At 43.4% G+C, this 17,291-nt stretch overlaps 1 protein-coding gene across 1 annotated transcript in view; it reads left to right on the top strand.

Annotated features, from left to right (window-relative positions):
- Nucleotides 1–3,377: 3,377 nt before the first annotated feature.
- Nucleotides 3,378–17,291, top strand: part of usp34 (ubiquitin specific peptidase 34) — a 179,338-nt gene continuing 165,424 nt past the window's right edge. Inside the window, 1 exon segment of the mRNA XM_060899081.1 lies at nucleotides 3,378–3,800. Within this exon segment, the coding sequence (XP_060755064.1) occupies nucleotides 3,758–3,800 (43 nt within the window). The 5' untranslated portion in view covers nucleotides 3,378–3,757.

The following is a 17,291-nucleotide window of genomic DNA, read 5'->3' as shown; positions in this document are numbered from 1 at the left end:
GTCGCCAGGTCATCACAGGGCTGACACATAGATACAGACAACCATTCACACTCACATTCACACCTACGCTCAATTTAGAGTCACCAGTTAACCTAACCTGCATGTCTTTGGACTGTGGGGGAAACCGGAGCACCCGGAGGAAACCCACACGGACACGGGGAGAACATGCAAACTCCACACAGAAAGGCCCTCGCCGGCCCCGGGGCTCAAACCCAGGACCTTCTTGCTGTGAGGCGACAGCGCTAACCACTACACCACCATGCCGCCACAGTATATATTGTTTTTCTTAATTTTTTATCTATATTTATAAATATTTTTATATATATTGTTTTTTCATTCATTCATTTTTTTTTGTGTGTAATCTTTATCTGTTTTTTACAAGTAAAGTGAGAGAGAAACGGCATTTCAATTCTCCTATATGTCCTGAATATATAGTGAATTGACAAAGAATCTTGAATCTTAAATTCGGGCCGTGTCGTGAAATACCGTGACCGAGGTCTTGAAAATACTGACTGAGGCCTCTGGGCCGAGGTCACGGTATTTCATGATACGGACCTCCCAACTGGTAAATAATATATTTATTTTTATTTAGAACAAACCTGCTACAAGCTCTTTTTCGGCTTTCTCCTGAAATGTTTTCTTTTATTTCATCTTCATCAGGGTAGTAAAACTCGCTTTCGCTGTGAACACTGTTGTTATCACTATCCATGCTGTAAAATTCAGGGGCGTAGCTGGGGGGGAGGTCCTGGGGTGCCCATGACCCCCCCCCTCCCTTTGTCAGGCCATACATTTTTTCAATAGCTGCATAAGAATATTAGAAAAGCATCCACTGTAATTTTTCTAACATTAGGGTTTCTATAAGCTTGCATGGACTTCCTGTGGTTTGGGCGCAAAAACCCAGTTCTGCGCAAGCGCAACACGATCGCACTAGAAAGCATGGTCAAGCTGTCAGTGTAGCTGCAGTCGTTTTAGTTGTGAATTACGAGTATTTCTTCTTGTGTTAATAATTCGCCATGTCAAAACAAGCAAAACTTTCCTCCTTCTTTCGACATGAAGAGAGGTAAACAATTTATTATATTTTTTTTTCCATCAAAGTTACATTTTGTGGCTTCGAAGCTAAGTTTTAGTGCCATTTCTAGTACTCAGTTCTAATGTACTCAGGCTGCCAGTCAGTGTGTGACCCCCCCCCGAAAAACCCTAGCTATGCCCCTGAAATTCCGGACCGCTCACAAGTCAGAGTGCATGATTTGATGGAAAAAAATAAATGTTATTTGCCAGCTGGGAGGTCCGTATGGTGAAATACAGTGACCGAGGCCTTGAAAGTACTGAGCGAGGCCCTCTGGGCCGAGGTCAGTATTCAAGGCCGAGGTCACGGAATTTCACCATACGGACCGACCTTAAGCTGGTAAATAATATATTTATTTTTTTCTTTACCAAATTCTAATAGAAAACGAGAGCGCCCGAAAGGGAAAACCGAGCCGAGCCGCCATTTTGAATCCTCATTCACGGCTGTAATGCAAATGGCTTCCTCCTCAGTATACAAGTGCACTTCCATGGCAGGAAAAAAACTACATTTTGCTGCCTATGTAGTCCCGTATTTATACAAAATTGAGTCATTCAGGATTCAGCCATGTTTTTGCTCGGCGTTAGCAACAGTTAGAGGTTTTTAGCTTTCTCCTGAAATGTTTTCTTTTATTTCTTCTTCCTCAGGGTAGTAAAACTCGCTTTCGCTGTGAACACTGTCGTTATCGCTATCCATGCTGTAAAATTAATGCTAGTCTCCTGAGAGATGCTGGCAAAAATTTAGATTTTTGATAAAAAAAAAAAAGATAAATGTTGACAAAAATTGCTACTATGTTTGTTGGTGTTGTGAACGAGTGAGTCGCCAGAGGTCCATATCTGGGGTCTGTATCGTAGGATATACGGACCCGCTTGCCAGCCAATCAGAGAGCAGGCAGGATTTGATGGCAACCGGACCGCGGAAAAAATAATGTTGATTATTTTCCTATAATGGCCGGGACGGTGGTGTAATAGTTAGCGCTGTCGCCTCACAGCGAGAAGGTCCGGGTTTGAGCCCCGTGGCCGGCAAGGGCCTTTCTGTGCAGAGTTTGCATGGTGTCCGTGTGGGTTTCCTCCGGGTGCTCCGGTTTCCCCCACAGTCCAAAGACATGCAGGTTAGGTTAACTGGTGACTCTAAATTGACCGTAGGTGTGAATGTGAGTGTGAATGGTTGTCTGTGTCTATGCGTCAGCCCTGTGATGACCTGGCGACTTGTCCAGGGTGTACCCCGCCTTTCCAGCTTGCCTGCGACCCTGTGGAACAGGATAAAGCGGCTAGAGATTTTCTTTTCTCTACACTGCAACCAAAATTTGGAATGAACTACCATCAGAAATAAAATCAGTAGAAAATTTTCCCCTGTTCAAGAAGAAGGTAAAACAATACTTTTTCAACATTCTATTTGATGAGGAAGCAGCAGATTATGTGTATTTTCATCTCATCTCATTATCTCTAGCCGCTTTATCCTTCTACAGGGTCGCAGGCAAGCTGGAGCCTATCCCAGCTGACTACGGGCGAAAGGCGGGGTACACCCTGGACAAGTCGCCAGGTCATCACAGGGCTGACACATAGACACAGACAACCATTCACACTCACATTCACACCTACGCTCAATTTAGAGTCACCAGTTAACCTAACCTGCATGTCTTTGGACTGTGGGGGAAACCGGAGCACCCGGAGGAAACCCACGCGGACACGGGGAGAACATGCAAACTCCGCACAGAAGGGCCCTCGCCGGCCCCGGGGCTCGAACCCAGGACCTTCTTGCTGTGAGGCGACAGCGCTAACCACTACACCACCGTGCCGCCCTGATTATATTATGTTTTTTTATTATTATTATATTATGTTTTTTTTTCTCTTGCTTTTCTTGTTTTTCTATTATTATTAACATTATCAATATTGTTCAGTATTATTTGTCATGGTATTAGTTTTCACATTTTTGCTATGCTTCCCCATGGTATTCAGTTATACAGTATTGTCAAATTATTTTTATTTTATTTTGTGTGTAGCTATTTTTTTGTCTGTGATAAGGGACCACAATGGAAACAAGTTTTTACGCTTTTTTGTGTTATCCCTGCCACACCTGTACCGTTTTTTTTATTGTACGTTTATGACCAAATAAACAAAACAAAACAAACAAAAAGAGATGATGAGATGAGATATGTCGTCATTCAGCGTGCTTTGGTTTGAAACGGTTGATCACGTGATAAATCTGTACCAAAAAAAAAAAAAAAAATCTCGCGCGATGATCGAACGCTCGCGAGATTTCCGGAAAGAGCCGAGCGTGGCGGAGGAGACGAGCCGGAAATAGCCGATGATGCTCGTGAACGCCGCTGTCCCTTTTCAACATGGCGGCTGTATGTACAGTGTGCAGTGACGCTCCGACTGGAGTCTGACTCGACTCTCGATAACTTAGTGCCTCATAATAGTGTCTGTGAACAGCGAAAAGCTGGGGGAATTTATTCCGTCTCTTAAATCTCCCTTTATTCTGAAAAAGAAAACAGAAACAACACGAGCATTTAAGCAAGCATTGCGTCGGGGGCCTTTTTTCCCTTTTTCACCCTAGAAAAAAACCAAACAAACAAAGAGAAACCAAAACAGTCCAGCTGTTACTACATTTAGGATCCATCAGAAGTGTCCAATGGTTTGATTGGGGGCACTTTCATCCTTTTTTTTCCCCCCTTTTACTTCTTCATGAACAATGTGTGAAAACTGCGCCGAGCTGGTGGAGGTGCTCAATGAAAGTAAGTATTAGCTATTATTTATCATCATCATCATCACTTCCACCATGATCATCTAGTTATTATTATTATTATTATTATTATTATTATTGTATTTGGATGTGCATTAAAATTATGCTTGAAACTTTGATCCAGATCTCTGGCTTGCACTAACTTCACTAGCATGTCTGTGTGGACTTTATGAAATCATGCAACACACATATATATAAAGAGAGAGACATAGATATGATGATTATTTTTTTGCAGTTGTGTGTGTTTCAGGCCCAGATGAGAGCCAGTGCAGTTGATCTGAATGTCATGTTGCATGTCAGTGATCCAGGTTTTAGACAATCTGGCCTCTTCAAGGTCCATGCATCAGTCAGGAAGCGTGCTTATAATCTATGATCATGTTTTACTTGAGTAAATCTGAATAAACCAGAGATCTAATGATCCCAGTGCAACATTTGTGTATTTAATCCACACATCATCACAGTGCACCAGTTGTTCCTTTATATATCTATATATCATAATGAAGTGCATCCATGTTAGTTAGCGTTAACTTTCACCAAACCTCTCTCTCTCTCTCTCCCTCTCTCTCTGTGCTATATTGTTTAAACTCATATTTATCAAGAACATAATTCATCCTCATCTTTCTTTCTTTCTTTCTTTCTTTCTTTCTTTCTAAGCACGCTTTATTTGTTTTATTTATGCAAGCTAGCATTATCCATCACAGCCTCCTCCTCAGCACTAACGCTGCTTTCTCTTGCTTATTTTTCCTCCTTCTTTTTTTCAACGTTATTATTAATGCACTTTTGTTTCAACCTCGCCTTTATAAACCCTTTCAGCCTTTCCCCAAACACTTAGTCAGTCATCATGCATTAAATAATTTAAAAAACATTTTAATTTCGTGATTGATTTTTGACAACAACAACAAACAAACAAACAAAAAATGACAGCTAGCTTAACTGACTAGCACGTAGCTCTTCTTTTGCTAGCAGTAAACCGCTAATCGAATGAAAACCGTTTTATATCATTTAATATAATATATTATTCACATGTTTTATATCTGAAAACAAGTCCATACAGCTTTTTATTCTAAAAAGAAGTGGATTGATGCTGGATGTTTTGGTTTGCGGTGATGTTTAGCCACATGGTACAAGTGCTAGCTAGTTAGCGAAGTCGTTAGCAACGGAAGCTAACAGAGCTTGTTGCTAGCAGGGTTTTTTTTTTTTGGACTCGTGTTTGGTCCAGATTTTCATGTTTCTATCTGACAATATGTCCTGTTATCAATATATAATCTAATATTACTGATATTAAACCTTTTTGTTGTTTTATGTTGGTGTTTTCTGTGTTTGTTTGCTAGCTAGCTAGCTAGCTAATATAGTTGTGCTTCTTAGCCACAAGTACAAAGGAGCTGATGGCCTCCATAATGAGAAACTATAATAATAGCTTTTTGTGTTTGGAGTTACAGAGAATATTTGCATTTTTAGTTTAATTCTGAGGTAAACTTATGGCCAGTTTGATAAGTGTTTCTTCCCAACACTATTTAGACCAGAACAGTGTAGTAAATATTGGATTGTGGTGGGGTACAATGATAAATAGCTATAAATTTAGACTCTGAGATAATAAGTTGTAACCAACAATATGGTTGTTATGGCTGTTCGAGCCTCAAGTCGTCCCCAGATACCGGTTTTCGACCATCAGGGAATGGGTTCGTGAACCGGGTTCCGTTCAGGATTGCGGAACGTTGGTGCCTGTGAGCGTTGGCCAACAGTTTTGGGTTTCCCTTGCTCAAGGGCACTTCAGCCGTTCTTACTGATCCTGGGAATCAAACCGGCGACCTTTGAGTCCCGAAGCTGCTTCTCTAGCCTTTAAAACCATGGCTTCCCAAGTAATCAAGGATACGTGATCAAGTGCAGGTGCTGCACAACACGTAACGGAAGTAAACAGAAGTAGGAGCAAGATGGCAGGTCACGCTGATGATATTTAGGGAAGACATGGATAGCCTAATGGTTAGAGAAGCAGCTTTGGGACCGAAAGGTTATCTGTTCAATTCCCTGGACCAGCAGGAATGGCTGAAGTGCCCTTGAGCAAGGAACCTAACCCCCAACTGCTCCCCAGACTGCTCTGGGTATGTTGTACGTCACTCCGGATAAGAGCGTCTGCTATATATGCCATTAATGTAATGGAATATAATTTGTGTTCATCCAAAACACAAGCATGGACCAACTACTAATGATAAGACGTAGAAATTCTCCAAACTAACAACACGGATGCCCACTGATGTCACGGTTTGCTTGGGAAAAACCAGCCATCTTTTGGTTGCAGCTCAGAACCAACATTTCAGGTTTTGGGCTATCGTTGGTCGGAATGTTAAAAATTTGGTGTGTGAACAAGAACTGAACTCATTCCCTGTTGTTGAAAAAGGAGGAAAAGTGAAAGGGTTCTGGTTTGAGTTATACCCCTTTTCGACCAACAGGGAATGGGTTTTGAACTGGGTCCATTCAGGATTCTGTGAACCGGCCCACATTTTCACCAGTTTTGATTGGAACCGTTGTAATCAAGGATGCGTCATGAACGGAGGGCGTTATCTAATTCACGACAGGAGTAAACAGTAGTAGCAAGATGATGGTGTGCATCAATTACCTCCAAGCTTTTGTTCTGTGATTACAGTTTTTTTTTTTTTTTCTGAAGATGTTTTTTTCCCCTTTTCTGTTGCATTCTCTATTCCTGTGCTCCGCTTCCTCTCCAAACTATTGACCTGCCCACTGATGTCATCACAGTTTGCGCTGGTAAAACCAGCTGTATTTTGGTTCCAACTGGGAGCCAACTTTTCACGTTGAGAACCAGTTTATTTTTGGTTGAAATGCTTTGAACGGTTCAAAATTTGGTGCGTGAACAAGAACGTAACCCATTCCCTGTTTTGGGTATTGGAGAGAGAATGATACGTACAACTCGTCAAATCGTCGCTAGACGACTCATGAGCATGTTACTGAAAATCACACCGTTATTTTTTTTCCCTTCCGCCAGACACAATTGTTTATCCTTACGTTTCCATTCATGTGGCGCCGTCGGTTTAACAGCGGCGAGCTTCTGAAATGAGGCTTGAGGGTGCCGATAGTTTAATCCTTGATGGGATACGGAGAAAATACTTCGCAAACTCTGAAGGAATGTCCATGATTCAGTGCTTCAGATCCCATTTCAGCCTTTCTTCATGGTGTAACTAATGAGTACAATTTGTAACTCAGAATTTCCGACCTCTGATTTGGGGGAGCAAGGAAAGCGCTCGATGTACTCCATAACTCGGGACGGTCTTCCCAACCCCAGGTTCAGGAAGCAACCTCACATCAGTAGTGGTGAGAGGCTGAAACAAGGCTTAAGGGTGCCAATACTTTAGTCCAAGCAAGAAATGGAGAGAATGACAAACATTAGCTTGGGAATATGATCTTAAAATCGGCAATGTGAAGGAATACGAGGTCATGTTTATGTATCTGGTGTTATAAATCTACGATCGAATGTTGTATACTTTATTGCTTGTCTTGGTGATGAAACGAACGATTACAAGTTGTAACTCGGACGAGGAGAACCCAAAGAAAACCTCTGCTCTGAATTCCTGCTTCACTCAGATGATCTTCTCAACCCTGAACTTGCTTGAAGATTCTTGAAAACGTTTCACCTCTCGTCCAAAAGGCTTCCTCAGTTCTGTCTGACTAATAGGGAGTATCAGATATTTATCCTCTCCTGGATCAGAATCAGAATTCTGATGACCAGCTCATCTATGGTGTCATTGAGGCATCATGTTGGTGTGGGTCACTGGAGGCTGGGTGTGAACGGCAAGTCATTAGGGTGATCAAAGGATCGCCCGTTAGGGTGATCAATGGCAATCTGACTCTCTCTGTCCTCCTGTGAGTCACCGAAAACAGCTAGGTCCTGGTATACACCCAGCCGTCTGGGAAGAGTGTCCAATACCGCCTTGTAGATGGTTGACAAATGATGTCTTAGACCCCCACCTCTGTTCAGTGATGGCCGTTCCAGGTTGACAAAAATGGCTTCTTTAACTCCTCGCTCATACCAACGATCCTCTCTGGCTAAAATGCGTACGTTACAATCCTGAAATGAGTGTCCTTTGTTGTTAAGATGAATGTAGACAGCCGAGTCCTGGCCTGAGGAGCTGGCTCTCTTGTGTTGGGCCAAGCGCCTGTATAGTGGTTGTTTTGTCTCCCCAATATATGAGTCCGTGCAAATCTCACTGCACTGAATTGCATACACTACGTTGTCCTATTTGTGTCTGGGTATTCTGTCCTTAGGGTGGACCAGTTTCTGCTTCAGGGTGTTGCTGGGTCTGAAATGTACCGGAATATTGTGTTTGTAGAAGATCCTCCTGAGTTTCCCAGATAGACCAGAAGTGTAGGGAATGACAATGTTCTTGCGTTTGTTCCTGTTATCATCCTTGTCAGTTATGTTCCTTTTTATGCTCTTTAGGAAAGCCCAGTTGGGATAACCGCAATTCTGAAGTGCTTTCTTGATATGCTTCTGCTCCTTCTTTTTTCCCTCTAATGTTGTAGGAATGTTCTGAGCCCTGTGTTGCAAGGTCCTAATGACCCCCAATTTATGTTCCAGTGGGTGGTGAGAGTTGAAAAGTAGGTACTGGTCTGTGTGTGTGGGTTTCCGGTAGACCTCGATACTAAGGCTTCTGTCTTGTCTAATGTGTACATCACAATCCAAGAAGGCTAGATTATTCCCACTGACATCCTCCCGAGTGAAGTTGATGTTGCTATCCACTGCATTGATGTGTTTCGAGAAAGCTTCCACCTCCTGGATTTTGATTTTAACCCAGGTATCATCCACGTATCTAAACCAATGGCTGGGAGCAACTCCTGCAAAAGTCGTCAAAGCTATATGTTCCACTTCCTCCATGTATAAATTGGCCACAATAGGGGACACTGGTGATCCCATGGCGCATCCATGCTTCTGTCTGTAGAAACTTTCATTAAACTGGAAATAAGTGGTAGTCAGGCAGAGGTCAAGCAGGGTGCAAATCTGATCCGTGGTGAGTTTCGTTCTATCCAGTAAGGAGCTATCCTGAAGGAGTCGTTTTCTTACAGATCCGACTGCTTCTGTGGTGGGAATGCAGGTGAACAGAGAAGTTTTCGGTGACTCACAGGAGGACAGAGAGAGTCAGATTGCCATTGATCACCCTAATGACTTGCCGTTCACACCCAGCCTCCAGTGACCCACACCAACATGATGCCTCAATGACACCTTAGATGAGCTGGTCATCAGAATTCTGATTCTGATTCTGATCCAGGAGAGGATAAATATCTGATACTCCCTATTGGTTAGACAGAACTGAGGAAGCCTTTTGGACGAGAGGTGAAACGTTTTCAAGAATCTTCAAGCAAGTCCAGTTGCCCATTTCTACCACCCACAGTTTACTATGACCTGGATGATTGAGAATCTTCACAGACATGTTCTCAACCCTGAGTTCAGCAAGTGACGTCAAATCAAAATGGCGGCTTACGGCATCAGCGGTGAACACAGCAGCACTTCTGAGCTTTTTAAACAAGTTATACTGTGTTCGCTTTCGATCAGTCAACGTCTCGACATCTAACACTCACTGTTTAGAGGAGAAAAACGTGACGTTCATCGCTAGCTTGTTGCTGACAAAAGACGAATGGAGATGAACATATTGTGTTCCATACTTACAGCTCGAAAGCAAGGTTAGAAAATGACGTAATTCAAATTTCTGACTTTCCTAATTTTGGTTTAGGCTCCAGTCACACGACAGCTCACGATGCTTTATGTTGGGTTATCAATGAAAATGAGGTGTTTGGTGGCGATGCTTCCCTGAGCTTCAGCTAGTACAGTACTGTGCAAAAGTCTTGGCACCCCCATGCAAACTTTGTTATAGATTTCTATTTTATGACTTAGTCAAAACATTTTAGAGTTCCAAACGTTCGTTCGTTTTCCTGCACAAAATTAAACGTTACAGGAAAAAAAATGTTTATGTATCTGAGCAGCATATTATAAAAGAAGAGAGCACTTTTCAGATTAAAAAAGAAAACATAATGAAGGCTACTGGGCTTTGTTTTGCTGCAGAACGAAGAAGCGAGTGTGATAGTGTCCAGAAGAACTGTGGCTGGTTCTGCAAGATGCTCAGTAACACCGTTTCCTTATAAAACTGCACTCAGGCCATTATTAACAAATGTTCTGTTTCCAGTCCACTGGCCGGGTGAGTGCCGTTTGTGCGGTTGAAATTTTTTTTTTTTTTAACGCCAGTTTTTCGACATTTTTTTCGGGTTCATAAATCTAAAATCGAACTTGACATTTCCGCATTCCCAGGGCTTTCCACTAAGGCTCATACTAGCCAGCCATGACAAATAAGTAGCCAGCCGGGGAGGGAGTAAACACAAAATAAACTCCTGTGCACGCAGTTCCCAGGATTAAACGTATTTTCCACAGATCATTTATTTATTCACTTTACTCAAATACAAAGTAAAATGGCAGTAAATCATCTTTCTTTTCTTGCATATTGCATCATGAGGCGTTCCTGGCTTGTAAATCTCTTATTTTCGGTGCATGACACATTCACGCAACTGAGCATGCTATGAATTAACAACGACAACGGTCTGCAGTGGTGGCTACACAATTAAACACTCGGCGAACATTTCTCCATTTGTGTATGAAAATACACTCCAACCACTCAGTTTGGTTTCATTTACAACCAACGGTGTCTTTTGATGCCAGCACGTAATTGAACGAGAGAAGACTGGTTTACCGGAGACAAAATAAGCGTTATCTCTGCTTCTGTTCCCTCCGACGGCCCCGACACACTACTGCCTCCGCCGAGTGCGCGCACACACGCCACATGTCGGGGCCACGGATGAGTTACTCTCCCTTACTCTGCGCATGCGCCGTGCGGCACAAAAAAATGTCCGCCACCATGAAGGAAGGAGATCCGGAGTTTTCAAACATTTGCTTAAGTGTGAAATCGCAAAATGGTATTCTAGCGAACAACAAAATAGTAAAGATTCAGAAAAACAAATCATTCAGTGATCATTTTAATAGTGTAATTTCATCCGAACTAGGCCTAACGCTCGATTTAGAACTACAAAAAGTCCGTGTGTCGGACATTTTAAGTACCTTTGTAAAAGTTTTGCAGATGTTGCAGTCAGCATTTAAAATGCTAACTTAAAGTTTTTGTACAAGTTTCAGTTGATTAAACCGTCATATTTTATTAAATGTGTCTGCTTTTGTAATAAAGTACTGAAAGAAAAAGCAAACACGGCATTGCGATTTCTTATCCATCCATATATTAAAAAAAAAAATCCCTCCCTCCCGACTGAAAATTTTTTTGCTCACACGGTCGGCAGGAAACGGATTTTTTTTTAAGGCTGGCCTCATTGGACCTGAGACAACTATTTATTTATTGTTTTAAAGCACTGGGTCGTCTCATGCCAAATATTGACTTTGTTTTATTTATTACGGCTTACTGCTTAATGTTGAAACGTTTCGTTTCATTATTTTTTTTCAAGCCATTTTTGGTCGACACCATTTCTTTACATGCGCCAAAGACTTTTGCACGGGACTGTATTCCCAAACCCGTCTGCGAGGATTCGGTGCTTAGTTTGCCAACGAAAACGTCGCTACCAGGTTTCAACTCGTGCATTGAAATTTTTTGGCCACCCATGAGGCGGAGACGCAGCAAAAAACCGACTCGTGAAGCTCGGAGAACATTCGCCGTACATTGCACGATTGGTACCAATGGCGCCAAGTATTCGCAAACCCATCACGGAAGCTGTAGTGTAACCGTAGCCTTAGTTCACACTCACATGGGTATGTTCTTTTTTTATTTTAAACCATATTTTTTTCGTTTATCTTTTCCATCAGGACAATAATGGTGCATTTAACCCTTCTGATTTCACTTAGGATTGTTATATCCTAAGTGAAAACGTGGTTTAATTTCCTCCGTGGGTGATTTGTATAGTGCATAAAGCAACTTTGTGGAGAGTGAGAACGCTTTATTAACGTTTGTTGTGGAAAAAGTGTGAAGGTCATGAATCAGATGCAGTGTTGTTGTTTTATAAGGGCCCGTTTACACGAGGACGCTGTCGGGTAAAAACGACTAAATATTTTATCGGAAGTGCCTTTCGTCTACACAGGGACGGCATTTCCGAGGCTGAAAAACGGAAAAAATTGAAAACGCCTTCCAGAGTGGGTAAGTTAAAAACAGCCCCCGTTGCATATCCATCTAAACTACCCAATGGAGCACTTGCATGTGACGTCACAGCCGATCCAGATTGTGACAGACGCCATCTTGTCGGTCAAACGCCATATTTCCGCCTTCTACTTCTGGTTCTGCTTCTACTTCTACCTTTTCTTCTGGAAAACCCTACTATATACAATTCTACTACAACGGCTGCGGCTACAAGCTCTCCCTACCTGTGCACGTTTTTATGTTTTTTGTGTGTATTTTTGCGTGTTGTTCGTCTGTACCGGACTTCAATATCCACTACAACCGTATGGACTTACTGGACATTGGTTTCCAGCAGAAAATGACGGTTTGTAGCGATTTCCATCGCATGCACAACATTCTGGACGAGAAAAAATAAACATTCCGGACGAGATAGCGAGACCAGCGGGGTCTCTGTGGATTGTTATTGGAAGCAAAGCTAAGGAGGCGGCGCCAGGAGCGGAAGCAAAAGCGAGGCTGCAGGCAGAGCCGGCCTGTTGACTAAGCTCAGAAAACAGCCACTCAAATCTCCACTGCCAAGCCTCTACCTCTCCAGCGCCAGGTAAACAAGACGAACGAGCTGGAATTACCTTATTCTATTCTATAATCAGCTGGTCAGTGCTATACTCAATACTTAAGTGACTTACCCATCCAGTGAGGATCATTTTCTTGTTTACAAGATGCCACATCTGAGTCGCTGACAAATCCTGAATTTCTGTAGAGATAACTGTCCAGAGATTTATAAGCACGCAGTGCTTCACCACTGAACAGCGAGGGAAAGTTGATGAGGTAATTATACACGTCCGGGTATTCCACCTCTGGCAGTTCCATATCCACTGACACGGTCGTGAAAACTCCGTCTGGTAAGCCATAAGGGTCACTAATCTGTAGATCGTTTAATTATCTGTTCATTAGAAAAATGAGCCGTGTAGTCCGTCGGTTGAAATTGATCCATTCTGTACACGAGTGCAGCAGTATTCAGCTGTGCTGTTGACCAACAAGATGGCGGCTGTGTACTTTCCGGTCACGTGACTGCAAGATCTCTATACGCGAAACTCTGCTCGGATCTGCTCACGTCGGGTACGCTTTTACGTCATACATATGTCATATACTGTACATGCCAGCCCGGGAAGTAAGAAAGTAAGTAAAAAAAGTAAGAGCATGTCTGATTGCATCGATCCAACGGACCTTCAAGCTGCTCTGGCAGCTTTAATAAACGTCCAGGAGTCCTTCGAACATCTATACTGAATCTGCACATATACCGTTAATGAACAGAGGCGGGTATAGTATGCTCTTACTTTTTTACTTCCTTTCTTACTTACCATAGCCAGAGTAGTCAAAGTTTTCGCGGCGCAGATGTGCAGATCAGACAAGACGGAAGACGTTGCGCATGCATGCAGACATAGCGGAGGTCTTTCACAGCACCACCTAGCCGCCTGGCATGCACATCCAATTGAATTCCACACATTTATGCGTCACCGTATAGACGCAGATTTCCTCCTTGAAAACGGCCGTGTAGACGCGGAAAAAAGTGAGAACGAAAACGGACTTTTGCGTTTTTGTTTCAGACCGTCCCCGTGTAAAGTGGGCCTAAGTTCCGGTTTCATTGTGAACTGGAAAGTTTAGGAGACTGGTCTGTGATGTAACAATGACACCTGAATTTTGTGACAACATACGACATGTTAGATCCGTGTTTTTAGGGCTGTTTCACAGTCATGGCTGTCTTTTTGAACACCACCAACTAACTCCTGCAAGTAGGTCCAGTATGTTTAAGTTATTCCACGAAATCGAGTCGTACATGAGCTCATAGCTGACGAGGCGCGTAGCACCGAGATTGAGTGGAATAACTGTTTTTTATTCTATCCACATTCACTGAATTTTAAGAAATGGGGCATTTTTGTTTTTATTTTTTGCAAACTCGATCAATAAAAATTTTATACAAAACGTCCGACAAAATAATTTCCGCTTGGAATGTAAACAAACCGGCGAATTGACGGGAGCAATTTGTGAAAAACGCAAAGAGAATTTTTGAAAAAAAAAAAAAGGTTTTGTTTTCACGTGGTTTTTATTTCGTCCTCGGTTGGTTCAGCAACACACTCCGCCATTTTCTTTTTCTCTACTAACAGTATATGAGCTGATATCCGAGTAGTAGAGTAGCCAATCAGAGTGCGTGAATGTGGATAGAATAACTATATATACACCAGTGTTGTAATCAAGTCACTGAACCTCGAGTCAGAGTCCAGTCTTGAATCCCCAGTGTTCGAGTCCGAGAACAAGACTCCATCCGCACCATTTGACGGTGGCTATTGCTGCCTTTATGTGAAAGCGTCTCTGCTACTGTGTCGGACTAATGTTCCTGCTCGACTGCACCATTTTAGTTAATAGGCTACAGATAAAAAGCTTGTTCATCGCTCAGCAAGCCCCGCCCACTATCAACAGGGCAAATAACACGAGAGGGTTAACACTTGCTAGTTCATCGCTCAGCCAGCAAGCAAGCAAGCCACGCCCACTATCAACAGAGCAATGAACATAGCGTGTCACTTCCGTCTCTGGGTGGAGTCTTACCAAATGACGATTGAAGTTCGAGGTTGTCCCCGTCGTCTCCGCGATAGTTCTTCTACATATGGAACACATACTGTAGCAGTACATTCCCCCCCCCCCCCCCCCCCCCCAACTGCACGAGAAGTCTGTAGAAGCAAAGCGGACAATCCTAGGGGCGTTCTCTCCAGGCATTTTAGCGCCGTTAACGTTTGTTCCTGAACGTGACGTATGGACAGGTGAAAGTGCATTCTCTTGCACAAAATTAATAGAAATGTATAAATATCTTATGCCAAATTATGATGTACAAAAAGTAAAGAAAAAATCCGTCTCCAATTTACGAGTCCAAGTCAAGTCACGAGTCCCTAAAATTAGGGCACGAGTCGGACTCGAGTACCACAAGCCTGACGCACCTACAGCTCTACCGACAGCATTAATGTCTCCTTATAAAGATGTTTAAGAGTCAAACACAGACTCCGTTTTGACCTCGTGGTCATTTCATTTAATTCTACTTTAATTAGACACTTTTTTACTGGTTAAATTCAGAATTGCTTACTTTTTTTTTTAAGCACTGATTAGGTTTTACTTTGGGACGTAAACTCGTACAGTACTTTCATTCACGATAGAAAGAGATTTCAGCGGAAGCTACTTTTTTTTTGTAACTAAGTGCCTCTGATAGGATCCTTCATCCGTCTAAAATGTCCTCTCCGGAAATCACTCGCCGTATGATGACGTGGTAAATGATTTTTTTTTTTTTAAAGAAAATATTTGTCTCTTTCGAACAGATCTGAGACACTTTTGATTTGCAGCGGAGCTTCACATGTGGTTGGAATGTAAATGTGAGTCCGTCAAAAAGTATCCTCTCTGGAAAACCACAAGGATTGTGGTCATCACTTCAGGTGTTCTGACAGCCACCACCCTGTATAAACATCACTGCACAGAATGGACTTTTTCAACATCCATTTCAGCAGTTTTTCACTTTGTGTCCCTTCCTCTTGTGGACAATACGAAAGGTGATGGGTTTTAGAAACGCGCTATACGCTGTCGCGTTCTCACCATAAGTACAGGAACGCGCCCAGTATACATCTGACCTGTAGCTCTGAAATTCTGCACTTGAAAAGGGAGCAGAGAAAATCACAGCTTTGATTTTTGGATTATTACGGACCCCTGAAGTAAACGCTGATAACTGAAATGACGGCTGGTGTTACTCTAAACCTTACCTTGTAGCTTGTCCGGGTCTTCAGTTGTTGTTGTCGTCAGGTGACTGCTCTGCCTGCTCACATTTTTTGCGTTTGTTCAGTGTGGTTAACAAGAGGCGACGCCACCTGCTGCGATCTAACGCTAGTCTCGTACCATCCAAGATGTTGCAATCGTCACCCAAGAGAAGCCAGAGGTCTTGTTCTAAGATCTTCAACAGGGATAGCCTGGGACGCCCAACGTGTCGAGACCCATGAGTGGGCAACCGGTAGAGGAGACGTAACGGGAGCCTTTCACTTGGCGTTCTAGCCACATGGCCGAAGTAGAGAAGACGTCAATGACTGAAGACGGTTGCGAGTCTGGCGCACCCAGTTCTTCTCATCTCACGGTTTGAAACGTGGTCGTAAAATCGGACATTCAAAATCCTTCGTAAGCAGTTGTGATGGAATGCATCCAAACACTGTAGTTGTTGTTCTTGTTCTAGCCTAGGTCACAACCGGACGTACGATTTTTTGGCTGTGCGATTTTTGGCGTTTCCCAAATCACTGCGTTTTTTTTTGTTCATGGAGAAAGACGCATGTTGGCCGTAAGTTTGTCTTGCAACCTGAAAAAAACGTAAGCGCCCGTAGAGTTTGTTTGACATGACAAAGAACCTCTGCGGCCGGTCTGCGGCTCGAAAATCAGCACGTCACACGCACGCCCTCCGTGCGTTTCACGCGTGCCCTCCGTGCGTTTCTTGCGTTTTTTGCACGTAGACCGGCCGTAGGAGCACGTATGGCCGGTTGTGACCTAGGCTTTAAGAGCCCATGTCGCACAGCCATAGAGCAGTGTTGTGATTACTCTGCACTACTTACTCTGAAGATGGTTTTATTCATTATAGGCGGGGTATATAGGAATCACCCTGTCCGTTCGTCTGTCTGTCTGTCTGTCTGTCTGTCTGTCCATGTGTCTTGTAATGCCGCTTTTCCACTACAAACGCGGCTGAGCGGGGCTGTTGGAGTTGCATTTCGACTACAACCGCGCTGAACCGTGCTGGCTGGAAGTGGGTGGACACATTGGGTGGAGTTAGCGAAAGTGGGTGGACGTCACGTGATGTCGTTAAGCAGCGCAAACAGTGACATCAGTGATCTTTTAAGCGGTAGTCTCACGACCCGAATAGTAAACAATAAACATGGAGGACATGGAGTCGTTAGTGTTGCTGGTCTTGGTGCTGTGGCTTGTTGTCACCGACAACGCCAACAGATACTGGCAAGAGCGTATAGATGAGGCGAGGCGCATAAGGCTTCAGAAAATCTCGTAATTCGTAATTCTTCTCCTTCCGGGTTTGCGGTGTTTACAGATCCCAGCACGCTCGCGGGGCGTGTGTGGGCATGTGAGGACACTCCTCCTCACCAATCAGTGCACAGGGGAGTGTCTGCTCACGCCCCCAGCCTCACTCGGCTCGCTTTGGCTCGCTTCAGCCCCACAACAAAACGGTGCGAGTTTTAGGGGCTAAGCAGGGCTGAAGCGAGCTGAGTCGTGCTGGTTTTTGGTAGTCGAAACGCGAG

The sequence above is a fragment of the Neoarius graeffei genome, chromosome 18, assembly GCF_027579695.1.
Source record: "Neoarius graeffei isolate fNeoGra1 chromosome 18, fNeoGra1.pri, whole genome shotgun sequence".
Lineage (NCBI taxonomy): Eukaryota > Metazoa > Chordata > Actinopteri > Siluriformes > Ariidae > Neoarius > Neoarius graeffei.
This window is presented reverse-complemented; position numbering and strand designations above follow the sequence as displayed.